At 57.7% G+C, this 15,817-nt stretch overlaps 4 protein-coding genes across 4 annotated transcripts; 3 read left to right on the top strand and 1 right to left on the bottom strand.

Moving 5' to 3' along the window:
* Positions 1-939: 939 nt before the first annotated feature.
* On the top strand, positions 940-4,556 carry B0I36DRAFT_348448 (Endonuclease/exonuclease/phosphatase; the record flags this gene model as incomplete). Its single annotated transcript, XM_046156695.1, has 2 exons — positions 940-984; positions 1,053-4,556. The coding sequence occupies 2 exons, from the start codon at positions 940-942 to the stop codon at positions 4,554-4,556; spliced, it is 3,549 nt and encodes a 1,182-aa protein (XP_046014215.1).
* A 1,469-nt stretch (positions 4,557-6,025) lies between these two features.
* Positions 6,026-7,833, top strand: B0I36DRAFT_241753 (asparaginase-domain-containing protein; the record flags this gene model as incomplete). The annotated part of the gene is made up of 2 exons (XM_046149857.1): positions 6,026-6,068; positions 6,197-7,833. The coding sequence occupies 2 exons, from the start codon at positions 6,026-6,028 to the stop codon at positions 7,831-7,833; spliced, it is 1,680 nt and encodes a 559-aa protein (XP_046014214.1).
* An 837-nt stretch (positions 7,834-8,670) lies between these two features.
* On the bottom strand, positions 8,671-10,861 carry B0I36DRAFT_373657 (phosphatase 2A regulatory B subunit-domain-containing protein; the record flags this gene model as incomplete). Its single annotated transcript, XM_046160212.1, has 4 exons — positions 8,671-9,007; positions 9,065-10,320; positions 10,385-10,714; positions 10,838-10,861. The coding sequence occupies 4 exons, from the start codon at positions 10,859-10,861 to the stop codon at positions 8,671-8,673; spliced, it is 1,947 nt and encodes a 648-aa protein (XP_046014213.1).
* Positions 10,862-13,433: 2,572 nt separating this feature from the next.
* B0I36DRAFT_362055 (RNA polymerase III transcription factor IIIC subunit-domain-containing protein) lies at positions 13,434-15,612 on the top strand (the record flags this gene model as incomplete). The annotated part of the gene is made up of 3 exons (XM_046158587.1): positions 13,434-13,586; positions 13,653-14,064; positions 14,129-15,612. The coding sequence occupies 3 exons, from the start codon at positions 13,434-13,436 to the stop codon at positions 15,610-15,612; spliced, it is 2,049 nt and encodes a 682-aa protein (XP_046014212.1).
* Between the last annotated feature and the right edge of the window lie 205 nt (positions 15,613-15,817).

Raw genomic sequence — 15,817 nt, 5'->3', positions numbered from 1 at the left:
GCTGCGATGGACCCCGAGGGGTTTTGCTGCTGCTGCTGCTGGTTGTGTGTGATGGTGTCTGATCACGGCGCATGCATGCATGGAAGTTTTGAGAGCCTCAGGGCAGCAAGTACAGTATTAGTGGCCTGTAGCTAGCTGTTCGACTGCTAAAGACAGCCCCCCAGCTAGCGCTGTCGGCTGGCGCGGGTGTGCGCTGTCAGTTCAGTTGGGCTGGGGCCGTGTCCCTGGCCCGGCGCCGATCTCAGCCGCATGTGTGTGCGATGCAGCGTGGCCCCGGCTCCGTCCCAAGCCTTGTGAAACGGCAGTTGACGACAGCTTTCGTCCTGCCGCCCCTCTCCTCCACGGCTTCTGCGCTGCCACTCCCACCGGCTCAACCGCCGTGTTCCCAGCTTGTTGAGCAGCCCTGCACCGCCAGCGTTTCCCTTCTGCATGCGCTACCATCTCTGCTTCTCTCAGTTTTTCCTTCGCCTGCTGTGCCTGGCCGTGCCTGACTGTGCCTGGCTGCCCCAGCACCGACGGTTCACCACCCCTGCAGCTTTCCCCCCGCCGTTTCAACCACCACGCACGCCGCCTGGATCGCCCCTCCGGCCTCGTGCACCGCCTCGCCGGGGCTATTTGTGCCTGCTTTCGCCACTGCCAACGTGTACGACGTGGACTCGAGAGAATACACGTCTCAAGCTCATGCCTGCGATCCCTTGCTGCACCTTGCCCGTCGTCCACTCCGCCGGCGTCTCGTACTTGAGACCTACACTGCTACCGGGTCAACGGTAGCCATCGGACATTTTTCACTGCGGCATCCCGTCCCGGCCACTCACAGCGAGCTCCGTCGATTCTCACGAACCCCATGGTTCCATGGTCACCCACCAGCCACAGCATCATCGCCGGCATGCGAAGCCAGAACCTGGCTGAGTCTGGCTCTTCAAACTATCCACCGCAAGCATGGAATCTGACGGCAAGAAAGAGGGGCCTGATGCCTCCTCTCTTGTAAGTGTCGTCCGCCATGTGGCCAGGGACTTTCGGCGTTGCTTGCTGACCAGCTCTTATCCCTGTAGCAACCAGTGTCTTCACTACGAGCACGATGGGAGAATATGAACAAGGCGGATAATGGCGCCCCGAATGTGCCACCACCCAGGTCCTCGACTCCGCGAACGAGATCACCCTCCCCCAAACCGCCTCCGATCCCGGATACGAGACCGAGTCGAGATGCAATTGCCAAGGTGACGGGCGACGACTCAAGGCCGAGCCCCATTGATACCAGCGCAGCTGCCATGCTTCCAACCCAGAGTCCCGCCGTTACACGATTCGCTCCAGAGTCGCTCAACCTCGTAAGCCCTAGACCGTCACGCCCGCCGGCGGTCCTCGTTGAACCACCCCATTCTCCGCCAAAGCTGGGTGGACTTTCCTTGGGATATGGCAATGACAGCAATGGCCAGCTCAGCGCGGATCCAACCAAGTCCGCCCTGCCCAGCACACCAACAACGCCAGCAAGTCGGCCCTTGAGATCACCGAGTCGGCCCACAACGCCGACGCCAGTCTTCGAGCCCCGTCTATCCCCACGACTTGCGCCTCACTCACAGCCTCCATCTCCACCGCCACCACGTAGATCTGGCGAGCTCAAGCGAGACGGCAAGCAGCCTCCTGCTAAGGTGCCACCGCCCGTCAATAGGGCAGAGAAGCCGAGCAACCGACTCTCTGGCATCATCACCAACGCCCCGAACCTGGGCGCTCCCCCGCCGGCTTCTGAAGAACGATCTCCATTCAGCAGCCCGCCCCAACTTGCAAGTAGCCCCGAGGTTGAAGAGCCACCATTGCTGCCGACACGCCCTGCGCGGCCCCTTTCGCAAAGGATAGCGCCGACTCGGACCAATACTATTCCAGCTACATTTGAGCCACCACCGGTTCATCACGCGGTTGCGAACCGGAGGCGAGACCAGGATATTCGTGCACAATCTAGATCAGTGGCCAACCAGCGTGATGAGCACGTAGGCTTGGTTCGGCACCAGTCTGTGATTGAGACCTCAAGGAGCGCGCCACCGCCAAAACCTCCGAGACCCGGGGCCATTGCATCACAAGTGACCGTGGACACATCCCTGTCGGCATTGGCACCTCCCAAGAGGATCGTTTCTACACCGACCACTCAGTATTCACCAAGGAGCCATGGACGTTCAATGACTGTGGGGGCGTCCGACAAGCCACCTCAAGTCAATCGAGAAATGGCGAGACGAATCGTGTCAGACGAGCACAAGGCCATAGCCGAATATCAGGAACCAATCCATAACGGCACAGCGCCGGCCCCAGGGCCGACAGGGCCGTCATCTTATCCGGATGCGTCAAACATCAATCGAAGATTCCCTGCGGCGCATGGCGTCAAAGAGCTAGCTGTCAAGTACGATACGAGATTGATAGCCACTTGTGGACAATATGTTTGCACAACTGGCGCGGTCACACGCGTTTGGAATCTTCAGACAGGGGAGCTCCTGGTCAGCTTTGCACCCTTTGATGAGGGCGTTAGAGGTACCGCTGTAGCCTTCAAGCCTGGTCACTTGTTCGAGCCGCCGGCAGATTCGGGCGTTCCTGCCCAGGAGGAAGGCACCCGAATCTGGATTGGCAGCAGCGTAGGCGAGATAGTAGAATTCGACATCCCCTCGAAAGAAGTTGTCGGCACGAGATCAATCGCCCATGGACATTACGAGGTTACACAAATCTACCGCCACAAAGATGAGATGTGGACCCTTGATGAGGGTGGAACATTGCATGTATGGGGGCCCTCGGAGAAGGACAGCCTGCCACGGCTCGGCAATACCCACCCGCATCAGACATATCGATTGGCCAGGGGACACACATTTTCAATGGTCGTGGGTGCTGAGCTTTGGCTGGCCACAGGGAAAGAAATCCGGATCTATGCACCCACAGTCGATGGAAGGCAACAGGTCCAGGTACTCATGCGTCCCTTGGTCACGGCTGGTGCCGGGGAAGTTACGGCAGGAACACTTCTCGCCTCGGACCCCAATAAAGTGTACCTGGGTCACGCCGACGGCAAGATCAGCATCTACTCCAGAAACGACTGGACATGCCTGGAAGTTGTGGGTATCAGTTCCTACAAGATCACCTCGCTGGCCGGTGTTGGCAACTACCTGTGGGCAGGTTACAACTCTGGAAAGTTGTGCGTCTACGACATCGCGAGCTCACCGTGGGTGGTGAAGAAGGATTTCACCGCACACAACGACAAGCCTGTGGTTAGATTGGTCACGAACCGCTACGACTTCCACAAGCTTGAGAGATTTCAGTTACTGTCTCTTGGTGCTGATAACATGATCCGGATCTGGGACGGCCTTCTCGAGGATGACTACAAGGAAGCCGTCATGAAAGCCAGGTACAAGGAGTATAGCACGACGGAGAATCTCAAAGTGCTTGTCATGACCTGGAATGCCGGAGCATCTACGCCGACGACGCTGAGGAAGCTTGAATCCGACGCAAACTTCTTCCCAAACCTGCTTAGATCTAGTGGCTCACCAGACATCCTCGTGTTTGGCTTCCAAGAGCTTGTGGACCTCGAGGATAAAGCGGCAACTGCCAAGAGGCTTTTCAAGTCCAAGAAGAAGGACGCAGCTACAGACCAAGAGCAGATGAGTCACCAGTATCGTGCTTGGCGAGATTTTCTCATGAGGACGATTGATGATGACGAGCGCATGAGGGACGACATCTATCACCTGCTGCACACATCGACCCTTGTCGGGCTATTCACCTGTATCTTCGTCAAATCTAGTATTAGGAACCGTGTCCGGAACCTCAAGAGCGGCGAGGTCAAACGCGGCCTTTCCGGCTATCATGGCAACAAAGGTGCCATTGTCGTCCGGTTTTTTGTCGATGACACTTCGCTATGCTTCATCAATTGCCATCTGGCTGCGGGCCAATCACACACGCAGAGCCGGCATACAGATGTCCACGAGATCATGTCGGCAGATGTGTTCAAGCCAAAGGAGGAACACAAACGACTCGAGGAAGCCAACGAGGAGGAAACGCCACGAGGTCTGGCTACCCGTATTGACAGCTTCACAGGTGGAGGCAACGGCTGGATGATTCTGGATCACGAGCTATGCCTGCTTAACGGGGACCTCAACTACCGCATCGACACCATGTCTCGCGATACGGTGGTGAACGCCGTCAAGGCCAACAATCTTGCCAAGCTCCTGGAGCGTGACCAGCTGCTTGTGGCACGCAGACGAAACCCCTCCTTCAGGCTTCGGGCGTTTGAAGAAATGCCAATCACATTTGCGCCGACGTACAAGTATGATGTTGGGACGGACGACTATGACACCAGCGAGAAGAAGCGTTCGCCGGCATGGTGTGACCGACTTCTCCACCGGGGCGGTGGCAACATTCAGCAGCTTGATTACCAACGCCATGAAGTCAGGGCGTCCGACCACCGGCCGGTGACAGGACGCTTCAAGTTCACAGTCAAAAAGGTGATACCCGAGCAGCGCGAGCGGATCTGGGAGGAGTCTCTGGAGCAATTCAAGGGCGAGAAGGTGGGCCAAGCTCTTGAGGAGAAGTAAGCATCAAACCCCCGCCTCTAAGAGATCACGGCCGGCACTGACTGACTTTTGCATAGACGGGACTACCTAACCAATGTGTGTGGCTATGATGCCGCGACAAGTGCCCAACTGATACCAAAGTCAAAGAAGAGGACAAAATAAAGAGGAGCAGGAACCCAATGACGGAAGCTTGAGCTCCTAGTCCACAGGAGAGGGAGGGAGGGAGGGAGAGACGGATTTTCTGCATAGCATTTAGCGACAACGGACAAGGCCATATTGTATTTCGGCAGCACTGGCGCCAAACCAACTTTTCTTAAGGGGACACGACCAGGAAGCGACATAGACGACGGCGGCGCCAGGGCCGGGGTAGAGCAGGGAGGAGGGGTTATTGGTGTACACGGATGGTTGGGTTACGCTGTGAGATGATTAGAAAGAAGAAAAAAAAAGAAAGGCAGAGCACGTGGCTGCTTTGGAGTGTGCCTCTGCGTCCTCGATCTATATTCTGCAGCGGCTTGGGTCGTTGCACATCTCGAGCGAATACCTACTTGGTGTGCCTACGTCTGGCGACTGCCGAGACCGGCTTGTCGTCAGGGCCGGAGGGCGGGACCGGCAGGGCTGGGCTGGAGGCCGGGCCCGTGGCGGCCCACTGCGAACAACGCCATGCGGGCCAATGCGAGTTTCCTGGGGGTAACGAAGGGGTAAAAGATTGCTCCATGGGCCAATCAGGGGCCGTTTTGGGACAATTTGCAAAGAGGACAATGATGCGCAGCCCACGGAAAACAAGCAATGGAATAGAAAAAAAAAATATCATCTGGAAAAACTTGCTCGTCCCGTGCCCAGCGCACGGGTTCATAGCGCAGTACGGCATTGACCGTCTCGTGGAGTGCTTGCTCGAGTGCGGGCTTGCCTGCTTGGGACTGGAAGTGACCCCTCTCTCTGCCTTGCAAATCCGGCTTGAATGATGCGAGCGCGCTAATACTGCATACCTTACGTATCTTGGCCCCCCAGAAACAACAGCCGTGCCGGGGGCCTCTTTTTTTTTCTCGGCCTGCCCCACGACTCATGGCTCGGCCGGGGCGGGCGGGCGGGTTCTGGAAGGCTTTAAAGAAACCAGGTGCCCGCGCCGCTGCCTTGTCTTGCCGTCGAATGCTTGTTTTCATGGCTCCTCCAGTTCGCATTGAATAATTCAAATCAACTCTTCTCTAAGCGTTCTGTTTGCGTCCTCCTTACGTTCAACCACCCTTTCACCTTTCACGTGCTTATCGACGTCACTGCGTGCACCCTGCGAGCCGTTATATTCCCTTATCAGAGAGTGATAGCTACGTCCGCCTGTCGGTCGGTGGGCATCAGCAGAGGCATATATCAAGTCCTCTCTGGTGTTGTCCAAGGTCTTCTTCGTTTCGCTCTACTTGAGAGGACCAAGGAGAAGGAGAAGAATTAAAATTCCCAAGATGGGGGCCTTTACGCCAGTGGTCAGTGGAGGCGGCGACATGAGCTTGCCAGAGTCACGAGTCTTGGTCATTATCACCGGAGGTAAGTGCTACCCATACATACACACACACGCTCTCTCTCTCTTTCCCTTTGTCTCTCTCACAGACAACAATAACAACAACAACAATACCACCACCAGTAACACACCGATTTCTGACGAGCAAGTCCAGGCACGATATGCATGCAGCCGTCGGCGAGCGGGCTGGTCCCCGTCGAGGGCTTCCTGGAGGCGGCCATGGCGACGCGGCCGTCGTTCAACGACCAGAGCGAGCGGGTGCCGCTGAGCGCGATGCAGAACGGCAAGAAAAAGGCGATCCCGTCGCTGCGGACGCCGCCGACGTCGTACGGCAAGCACATCCGGTACGGGGCGCTCGAGTTCGCGCCGCTGCTCGACTCGTCGAGCATCAGCAACGAGGGCTGGGCGCAGATCGCCATCACCATCCAGGAAAACTACCACCTCTTTGACGGCTTCGTGGTGCTGCACGGCACAGACTCGCTCGCCTACTCGGCCAGCGCCCTCTCCTTCATGCTCGAGGACCTCGGCAAGCCCGTCGTGCTCACGGGTTCCCAGGCCAGCATCTTTGCCCTCCAGTCCGACGCCGTCGACAACCTGCTCGGCAGCCTCATTGTCGCCGGCACCTTTGTCATCCCAGAGGTCTGCCTCTTCTTCCACCACACCCTCTTCCGCGGTAACCGCTCCACAAAGGTCTCGGCCTCGAGCTTCGACGCCTTTGCCTCGCCAAACTGCGAGCCCCTCGCCCGCGTCACCAGCCTCGGCGTCGACGTCAACTGGGCCCTCGTCCGCCGCCCGACAAAGATTGCCCGCTTCGCCGTCACCAGCTACCTCGACACCGCCCACGTCGCCTGCATCCGCATCTTCCCCGGCATCCTCCCCGAGATGCTCGACTCGGTCCTCCGCGTCCCCACCCTCCGCGGCCTCGTCCTCGAGACCTTCGGCATGGGCAACGCCCCCGCCGGCGTCGACGGCTCCCTCACCAAAGTCATTGCCGACGCCGTCCGCGAGCGCGGCATCGTCATCGTCAACGTCTCCCAGTGCACCTCGGGCTTCGTCTCCCCCTTGTACGCCCCCGGCTTCGCCCTCGGCGAGGCCGGCGTCGTCTTTGGCCAGGACATGACCTCCGAGGCCGCCCTCACCAAGCTCGGCTACCTCCTCGCCGCCTTCCCGCCCCTCAGCACCGACGAGATCCGCAAGCGCATGTCCAACAGCCTGCGCGGCGAGATGACCGAGACAAAGGTCCCCGTCTTCTCCCACCCGGCCGGCGGTCTCGCCGCTGCCGCCGGCTTCGACTCGGACGACGATCCGGCCACCGCGGCGCTGTACTCGTCCCTCCTCGAGCCCTCGGACCGTGCCTTCACCGCGCTCGGCTACGCCATCAAGAAGGGCGACCTGGCCGCCGTCCGGAACCTGCTCGACCGCGACGAGGAAGCCCAGGCGCTCATTGCCAGCAGCGGCCTGACCTCAGCCAGCCTCTCCCCCTCGTTGGCGACCTCAAACCTGGCCTCCTCCTCCGCTGCCGCGACCACATCCACATCCGGCGGCCGCCGCCGCCTGCTCGAGAAGGCAGACTACGCCGGCAACACGGTCGTCCACCTCGCCGCCGTCGGGCCCGAGATCGGCGTGCTCAAGGAGCTCCTCACCCGCGGGGCCAGCATCCACGTGCGCAACCGCGCCGACAACACCCCTCTCTTCATGGCGCTGCTGGTCCGCAACATTGACGCCGTCGCCCTGCTAAGGGAGGCGGGCGCCGAGGTCTGGGAGGGCGAGGAGGGCGGCAGGAGGCGGTGATTTACCCCCTATTAGCAGTGTGATTCTTTTTTTTTGGAGGTTTTTGAATTTGTACATATAGACGCGGGCGCGTGGTATGTGCGGCTAGGACCGAGGTCCACGGAGAAGAGCGAGTTGAATCATTCGAGCACTTGAACATTGGAAATACTATCATCACTAGAATCTCGGTCAATATGAATGATCAGAAAACAAGATTTGGTTCGGCAAGGAAAGAAAAATCGGGAAAAGAAAAAGAATGTGCAAAAGCCGACTACTTTGACCACGTCTACCTAGACATGCCCGTGTGAATCGAAACAACTGCGCTCCATGGTCATCTCACACATCAGGGTAACAAAATTACAGCGTGTCAACACATACATGTGTGTGTGCCTTTAGGGTAAATCGCCATGCGTGTTATATTTTGTGTACGTGTGAGACCATACACCTGCAGAAATGGGCGGGAAGTACAGCCCTGGATATTCAGGTTCGTCCCATCCATCCTCGATTGCTTCAGCGCTTTTCACCGCTTTCCACCTGTAGGAAGTGAACCAAGGGAAACGCCCCGCAAACCCCCTACCAACACGTTATAAACAACGTCCTTCAGAAAAGGAGCCAGGATCTGGATCGCTCGGACACAAACAAACGAGTCGGCTCACGGACAACCGCGTCGACGAAAGGCCAAACCACGCTACCCCAGCACAGGCAGTTGTCGTCATCTTCAGGGTCGTCAGAACTAAGGAGTCATCCTTCCGTTGCCAAAATCGTCAGAGTCGACCAGGCTCTGCTTGAAAAAGTCTATAATGAACAAAACAGACAGCCGACAGCTCTGCTTCAAGAAAATGAAATGTCCGCCAGAGATCATCTTTGGCTTCTGGTCGAGCCTACTGATGCTTGCCGCTCATGTGGCCGTCTTCTGTCGGCCTCACCCAGGTTCAAAGAGTCAAGTCGTTTCTGGTTATCGTCCGTGGCGGCATCCGATTCGTCAAGTGACGCCCCGGCTCCATTGGCGGCCGAGCCGTTCGTCTTACGTTGAGCTGCTAGGTCCTTGATGGCAGCCCACTTTCTTTCCCTCATAGCTTCTCGAGCCGCGGCATTGTTCTGCTGCTCGGTGTACTCGTGGGAACAATCGTCAAACAGCTGAGGATTGATCTCCATGAACAGCTTCATAGCGTTGTACACCATGCCATGAATAGTTCTATAATGACTGTTAGCAAATACACTTCCTGCATATACGATTAAGCGTAAAGCATACCTGTTCCAGTGACCCTTCGAGTTTTCGTAAAGTGGCGCAAACATGATCGGCAAAATAATCTCGACGTTGTCGCTGACCAGGTTGCAGAAATATTCGTTGTTCCAGAAGTAAAGGGCCCTTTCGGCGACCTGGAAATGGGGGCTTGCCACCGATTTGGCAAGCTGATGGAACAGAGGTTCCTGAACTTTGGCAAATTCGGCTGGGTCCATAACCTCAAAAATGTCCTCGACCTCGTTCAGAAACATGACCTCCTTGGTGCTGTTGACCTTGGGCCAGTACCGGAGCAGTCCCAAGACGACTTCCTCAGTGAGGGATGCATCCTTTTCCAAAAACTGGACAATGCAATACGCCAGCTGTGGGTGATACATGCTGAGGCTCTTTACCTTGTGCATCGGAATCAGAACGCGGGTCAGGAACAGCTTGTGCTCTTCCTTCAGAGGCAAGGCGAAACCGTTGATGATGGAGCCCAGAATCTCTAGGAGCTCGGCAATACCATTGAATCGTTCTGTCTCGTATGTGAACTGGAAGAAGACGTTGTTTATGGATCGTCGGATGAAAGAGCGAAGGTTGAGGAATTTGCCGTAAATTCTGTGGAGGGTGGTCTTCAGGAAGTCCCTCTCTCTAGGATCCTCGGAGTCGAACAGCTCAAGCAATTGCAAGACGAAACTGTGGTCAATGTATGCCTTGGCAATGTTGGTGTTGAAGTCTTGACTCTCAATGAAGCGCAGGAAGAACTCGTAGACTACCTGGATATGCGGCCAGGCGACTTCGAGTACAGGCTCATCCTCCTCGGGATCAAAAGCCTCGCCTTGAGGGTTGATGGGAGGCGGGATCGGACGGAACAAGTTCTTGGCAAACATCTCCACGACACGCGGATACATGGGTTCTGTGATGACCTGGCGGTTGTTGGCGACATAGTCGAGCAGCTCATGTAGGGCCAAACGCTTGATCTCTTTTGATTTCATGTCGGCACTGGCATCGTTGAAGTCGAAAATGACGTTGCATTGGTCAATCTTCTGCATGAAGAGCTCCTGGCGGCGGTTCGGCGGGACTTCGTGGAAGCCCGGCAGCTTCTCGAGTTCACGGTGTGCAGAGATATCGAAGCGTGACGAATGGGTCCTCTTCGGTGTGCGAAGCCCTTCAGGGACATCCTTTGGGGTCTGGTGGAGGCGATCGAACATGAGTGACTTCTGTCCAGCCTTTGGTGGTGGGAGGTCACCAGGCATCGTTTCGGCAGCCCCTGGGGGAGGAACATGCTGGATCAAAATCAAAGTAAGTTTGCTGGCGCAACATGTGTAACGGAGCGAGAGGGTCACTTACGGGTGCGCTCGGGCTGATGACAACAGTCGGCGGTAGAGGTCCGCCGTGCCTCGAAGGTGTTCCAGCGCCATTGGGAGATACTAGCCCACCAAACCCATCAACGGCGCCTTGTCCACCTGCGGGAGCTTGTCCCTGGCCGCCGAAATGGTCTCCCCCCAGACCAGAATTGGGAGGCAATGGCTTGTTTCTCGGATCGTTGAGATTGGACGTGGATGACGATGGGGTCTGTACGGGGGACTGGGTGTCGCGTCCAGAGGAGGGCGAAGCTGTGCCATCTTTCGAGTCCTTATTCTTCTTGGACGACTTGCCATCGCTCTTGCCTCGTGAGAGCTATTGTAAATGGAACAGGCATGATTAGCATGGTGTCTTTGGCGACGTCGTGACGCAGGGAGGGGTAAGCCACGCGCAATGCAGCAACGGGCGCAGGGTAGAGTAGCTTAGGTTGGCACTCACGACTCTCTGGCTGAAGCGCTTCATGCCGCGTGATCAGCAAGTATAATTTATCTCGACAGTCTGCGTGCTGTTACTGTATCTAGCCGAGAGCGATTCTGGCTCGCGATGAAGCAGGGCGTCGCAACTCGACGCGAGGCTTGCGGGAGGCGCGGCCCAAGATACGGGGTCCAAGGATGGGCTGTCGAGGTGGATGGCGGTGTTGGAAGCGGGGACAGTGGTCGCCTGAGGCCAATTCTGGCAATGTCGGAGACAGCGTCAGGCAGTGACGCTAGAGGTGGCCACTACAACAATCTTGTCGGGTGGGAATGGCAGGAGATGATGCCGTGCAGGAGGGCAGAGAGGCGGCAGCGTCTGGCGCGGTGAGGAGGCCCGTACGCATCGACAGCGGCGAGACGGCAGTCGAGCGGTACAGGGGCGGATCGACGGGGGTCTCTCGGGGGGCCAGAGGACACTTGCAACCAGGAGAGGCTGGACGAGTCTGCTGTCTCGCTTTCGTGGACAATGGCAGACCAGTGATTGGCAGCGGAGCGGCAACCCAACTGAGGCAGTCGAGAAGAGGCGGAAGCACGGTAAAGCAGAGGCGTGCTGAGGTTGGCGGGCTCAGAAACAATGGGATTGAGAGAGGTGATGGAGCAGCAGCGGCGCAGTACCAGGACGGAGCAACGACAACAGCCAGGCGTGGTGGTGGCTCGCGGGACAGGTTGAGAGATGGCTGCTGGGTGCTAAGGTGGAGAACGGGGCCCGCAGGCCAAGGCGTGAGTGCGAGAGGGCGATGCAGGGCAGGGAGGGCCCCTGGGCTGCATCGCATCGCAATGGGTGGCAGGATGAGGAGGGGGGGGGGGTCAGCCGCCCGTGGCCACCTGGTGGGCAGCACCCTCGCGTCCACAACGGGCGGGGCATGGAGCTGTTGGCAGCTGGAGCCCCTCGCGCACCTGGCCTGGCTGGCCCGCTCAAGATGGAAGGGCCCTTCTCCTGGACACCTGACGCATAGTTACCGTGCGCCTTGTGCTTCCAAGTCGGCATGCCTCGAGGGCCTCTATAATTGCAATCTATCAACAGGCTCAATGCGACTCTGTGTCGGCAAGGATTGGCGCATCTTGAAATCGTCCCTGCCTCGGATCGCCCTGATGTGTGCCAGCGCAGAGCGACTTGGATTGCGGATCAAGCAGAGAGAAACACTATGCCCGTCTCGGGTGGGAGTTGCCGGGAACTCGAGTCTAGAGGTCGGCCAGCCATCCAGCCAGCCAGCTATCGCGGGCCCGCGTCAGCGATTGTTACAGTGCCTGGAGATCAGCACGAGTTTCGACTAGCTCATCACTGCCACCACAGCTGGTGGTCTTGACGGAAGCTGGGATGCTTTGGAACAATTCTGAGAGCAACGTTTTGCACCTTAATATGAGTGTAATTGCGGCCCTCCAGAGCCAGGCTCGTCGTCGCCCCAGCCGCCACAGTCCCATTCCCATGGTCAAGATGCGGGGCTCCTTGTCTCTGGCTGGGCAAGTCAAGGTCACAAGACCGTGGGCTCTTTTCAAGCTCCAGCCTCCTGTCACCCCAAAGCACAAAGACAGCCACGCTGCGTGCTTGTCTTCTTCAGCGCATTCGCCAAGAGCTGTCTGGCTGCAGCCCTGGGACTCCATGACCCGGGCACGCTGCTCCGTCCTCAGGCATATCAGGAACAGCCTCAGCGCATGCCGCTGTCGTCGCCGTTGGTGGCGTCTCTCTCAAGCTAGGCTTCAATTGGGGGCGGCAGCCCTGCGGGCGCTTGTTCCTTGTCCCTTCTAAGCGTTGGTGCTAGCGCAATCGTGTACTTGCTGTACTTCTGTTGGTCATGCCGCCATGGGAGGACCCTGGGAAAAGCAAGGGGCTACGGCGAACCGACGTGTATTGATCAGCGATGCAGCACAGCACTGCAGCTTCACATATTCGTCCTCCACCCAGATCCGAGTCTCGTGCAAGTACAGTACAGCGTCTTGGATAAATCAGTATCTTCGCTACGCTGATGGTAATTTGGAAGATGCGATCGTGTGATATCCACTGGGAGTTGGCCACAGTGCATCTCGACAGTGTTCTCCCATCGCATGCACGGTAAGCGCAATTCAATTCTCGAGATGAATCCATCAACAAGCCCATGCCCTAGCTCGATGCTTGTGGGATATCAAAAGACACTGTTGTCGTCCAGCGTCCTGATGCTACGTAAATTGCCAGTACGGAGCTCCAAATCGCAGCCCAAGCAGGACCTCAAGGCACCCCAGCATCCGACTTCTGGTAGATCGAAGATTTGCTCTCTCTTAGCACTTGCGTAACGACGATCAAGCCCACTCACTTCACACGCTCACCATAACGCCACTTTTCTTAGCGATAAACATCGGACAACTCGTCGCCCGGGCGTTTCTTCCGCCAGTGAACCTGAGTTCTTACGCTGCCATGGTCTTTTGAGAGTAAAACACCAACAACACCAGGCTCGATAGTCTCGACTTCCCATACCGTGGGCCATCACAACGGTGGGTGATCGTAGCCAAGAGCTTCGCGTAGTCTTGGGCTCGGGCCTGGGACCTCATTCTTCCATGGGTGTTCGTGAATGCCATTTCCTGTGACGATGGAACCGGAAAGCCAGCTAGCAGAAGAGCCTGCAACGGCGCCTCGGCTTGCTATTCCTGCCACGAATATCGTCGCGATCGAGCATCCCAGCCCAGTATACAATCTAGAGGCTGGTCTCCAGTCCTTTGGGCCGCAACCGAAGTTCGACAAGGTATGCAAAATTCTGATCTCATGCTCATACTCACGAGACGGGGTGTTGACAATCTCCGCCGCCAAGCTTCTCTTGCCCACGATAGAGCCGCACGCGCTGCCTCTCTGGTTTCGTCCACACAATCCGGCAGCAAAACCCATCACCTCTCACCATGCAGCCTCGAACAACATTCTGCTCAGGGTCACTGTCCCACGGCGGACTGGTCGCAAACGGAGGCGTGGTACCGACGATGAGTTTCAACCAGCCACACCGGCGCCGCCTCGGAGATCTCATGTTGGTCGTGTGGGTTCGGCCAACAGGCAAGACAAACCCAAGTCTATCCTGCGTCGCCTGCAGGACAATGCCGAGGAATACCGTGTCGAGGCGGTCGGCATGATCCACGACAGTCACCGGTATCGAGGCCTCGCGGACTTTCAGTTTGCGAACGCGGACAATCCATTTCTGGTGAACGTGGCGAAGCACCTTCTCCCACTCGATCGTGAGTCACGGCCTTGAACCTCTTCCGAGCATCTTGGCCACCTTGACTAACACGGCAGTGACAGCAACCAAATATCGCGCGTTCAAGCTCACTCCAGGCATGACCTCCAAACCCGGGGACGACATTATCCCGCCGCCACATTTCACGGACCGCACCGTCCCGTTCTTCTATCAATACGAGCAGAACCCCTTGGTCAGGATCGAAGGAACGGATGCCGATGGCGAACCACTTTTCGTCAATGTCCAGGGCAAGAACATTCTCACGTACAGCCACTTCATCCCCACAGACCACTTCCCCGTACCCGACAAGCCGAAGCGGCTTGAGACCGACACAGCACCGGTCAAGGACAATGTGCTCAACGCGATCAGGAAGGCCTTTGACGAGCGGCCGATCTGGACGCGCCGGGCACTCAGCAACCGGCTCCGCGGGCTCGTGACCGAGAACCAGATGAAGGTCGGCATCCCGCTCGTGGGGTACCAGTTCCGCGGGGGCCCCTGGCGCGACGCCGTCATCAGGTACGGCATCGACCCGCGCAGCGACCCCAAGTACCGGATCTACCAGACGCTGCAGTTCAAGCTCGTCCGTAACGTGGTCGGCCAGACCAAGCTGCCTTGGCAGACGATCCGCAAGGGCCAGACGAAGCACTACGCGCCCGACAACGTGCTCAGCCACCTGTGGGATGGCGAGGGCTACAGCACCGACGGCAAGTTCTGGCAGCTCTGCGATGTGACGGACCCGTTCCTCCGCAGGATGCTCGACGGCGCCCCCCTGCGGCCAGAATGCGACCTCGCCGAGTCCGGGTGGTACTACAAGGCCTTCTGGGCCAAGGTCAAGCTCTTCATGAAGGCAAAGATGGTGGCCATCAAGCACGGCCGCATGGGCAGCGACGCGGCCGACGAGCCCCGCAGGGACAACTACATCTACAACTCGTACCTCGCCGCGCGCCTGCGCAACATCCCCGACGACTCGGACGACAAGATCAACCCGCTCCTCAACCCGCTCCTGTACCCCATGTCCGATCTCAAGGGGATCGCCGGCAAGTGGCGCAACAGCAAGCTGTACCCGGAGGACCGCGGGCGCACAGAAAAGAGCACGAGGAGGTCTGCCCCTGGCACCGCGGCCGCGGCAGGCAGTGTTGCTACTGCTGCTGCTGCGAGTGCTACTGCAGACGACGCCGAGGGCGATGGTGGTCATGATGCCGGTGACGATGGCGCCGCGTTGCTGGACGACGACGACGAGGTAGACTTTGGCGGACCCGCTGGAGACGATGGCCCGGATTGGGAAGAGGAAGTCGCTAGTGGTGGCGACGACGATGACGACGAGGACGACGACGATGAGGACCAAGACGAAGATGAAGATGAGGATGAGAATGACGACAGGGAAGATGATGGCATCGACGACGGCGCTAGTCCAAGTAACCGCGATGATGACGATAATGTAGTCGAGGACGATGATGATGACCCAGCCGAGCCTGATGATGGCAACGAGGACGAGGATCCAGGATCGGATGATCACGCTGGCGACGATTCGGACACCGTCATGGGATGATGGTGGACCGGAGTGCATTCCCTGTACGTCTGGTAGATGGCTTGCATCATTTGTGCTTATTTTGCCTGGCACTCTAGAGTAGTTGTTCCGGATGGTTTGCTTTCAGTGTAAGAACATCTTGTGGCAAGTCAATGGAACTCAAATTCGCATGGATGCAAATGCATGGCTATCTACCTATCTAATTGGTTTTGGGTACTCCGAAATG

Source organism: Microdochium trichocladiopsis (genome assembly GCF_020744255.1).
Source record: "Microdochium trichocladiopsis strain MPI-CAGE-CH-0230 chromosome Unknown B0I36scaffold_4, whole genome shotgun sequence".
In the NCBI taxonomy this organism is placed as follows: domain Eukaryota; kingdom Fungi; phylum Ascomycota; class Sordariomycetes; order Xylariales; family Microdochiaceae; genus Microdochium; species Microdochium trichocladiopsis.
The sequence above is the reverse complement of the archived record's forward strand: the minus strand, read 5'-3'. Positions and strand labels throughout refer to the sequence as shown.